The 1,339-nt window shown below is 67.8% G+C and overlaps 1 protein-coding gene across 1 annotated transcript in view; it reads right to left on the reverse strand.

Moving 5' to 3' along the window:
• The window catches only part of PEAR1 (platelet endothelial aggregation receptor 1), a 10,713-nt gene that overhangs the window by 3,804 nt on the left and 5,570 nt on the right, over positions 1–1,339 (reverse strand). Inside the window, 3 exon segments of the mRNA XM_026046621.1 lie at positions 12–189; positions 950–1,009; positions 1,116–1,238. Of these exon segments, the coding sequence (XP_025902406.1) occupies positions 12–189; positions 950–1,009; positions 1,116–1,238 (361 nt within the window).

Consider the following 1,339-nt stretch of genomic DNA (forward strand, 5'->3'; position numbering starts at 1 on the left):
CCGCGCCGGGCGGCGGCTCCGGGAGGCCGATCTCGGCGTAGGAGGTTTCCCGGCGCACCGGGGCCCTCATCTCCATGTAGCCGCCGTCGGGGCCCTTGGCGGCCAGYGCGGGCAGCTCCTTGATGGTGGCGTAGGGGTTCTCGCTGCCCAGCGAGCTGCCGCTGGCGCCCAGGCCCTCGGGCGGGCGCTCTGCGGGTGGCGGCGTCACGGCACGGGGACGGGCACGGGGACGGGGACGGGGATGGGGACAGGGACGGGCACGAGGATGGGGACGGGCACAGGGACAGGGATGGGGATGGGCATGGGGACAGGGACGGGCACGAGGATGGGGATGGGGACAGGGAGGGGGATGGGGTTGGGGACGGGCACGAGGATGAGGATGAGGATGAGGATGAGGATGGGGACGGGCACGCTCCAGATGTGCCCCACGTGTCTCAACCACGTTCCCAGCTCAGACGTGTCCCAGCCCAGACATGTTCCCAACATGTTCCCCTTCCAGACGTGTTCCTAGCCCAGACATGTTCCTGTGCCATCCCAGCCATGTCCCAGCCATGTTCCCAGCCCATTCCAGATGTGTTCCAGCCATGTTCCCAGCCCAGGCATGTTCCAGACGTGTTCACGTCCCAGACATGTTCCCATCCCAGACATGTTCCAGGCATGTTCCCAGCCCAGACATGTTCCACACATGTTCCCATCCCATCCCAGACATGTTCCACATGTGTTCCCATCCCTTCTCACACGTGTCCCAGCCACATTCCCATCCCAACCCAGTCAGGTCCCAGCCCTTCTCCAGCAGTGTCCAAGCCACATCCCAGCCCAATCCCAACTCATGCCATCTCCGAGCCGTGTCCAGCCTGTATCCCAGCCMATTCCCATCCCAGCCTGGCACTAGGCTTCTCCCAGCCGTGTCCCGGCCCATCCCGCCCACTCCGTGCCCGGTACCGCCTGCCTTTGCCCTGGAACTGCCCCAGGCCGCCGCTGTAGCTGTAGCTCCGGTCCAGGTGTCCCGCTGGGAAGCGAGGAGCCAGGAGAGCCGGCAAGGGCYGGATTAGGGGTCCTGCCCCCCGGGGGGAAGCGGCACCGTCCTCCCCATCCCGCGGCCGGTCCCCGCATACCCCTGGGCGCCCCATGGTGCTCCCAGCGCGGGGGCAGCGTGGCGTTGCCGTCGGAGCCGTAGGGACGCTCCGTGCCCGCCCGGAGCTTCCCGCCGGGCACCTGCGGCAGAGACGGAGTGGGAGCTGCGGCGGCACGTGCCAAGAGACACGGCGCGCTACACCGGGCTGCACCGCGCCATGCTGCACCGTGCTGTCCTGCACTGTGCCATGCTGCACCGTGCTGT

Source organism: Nothoprocta perdicaria, unplaced genomic scaffold (genome assembly GCF_003342845.1).
Source record: "Nothoprocta perdicaria isolate Ctin4 unplaced genomic scaffold, notPer1 scaffold_450, whole genome shotgun sequence".
In the NCBI taxonomy this organism is placed as follows: Eukaryota; Metazoa; Chordata; class Aves; order Tinamiformes; family Tinamidae; genus Nothoprocta; species Nothoprocta perdicaria.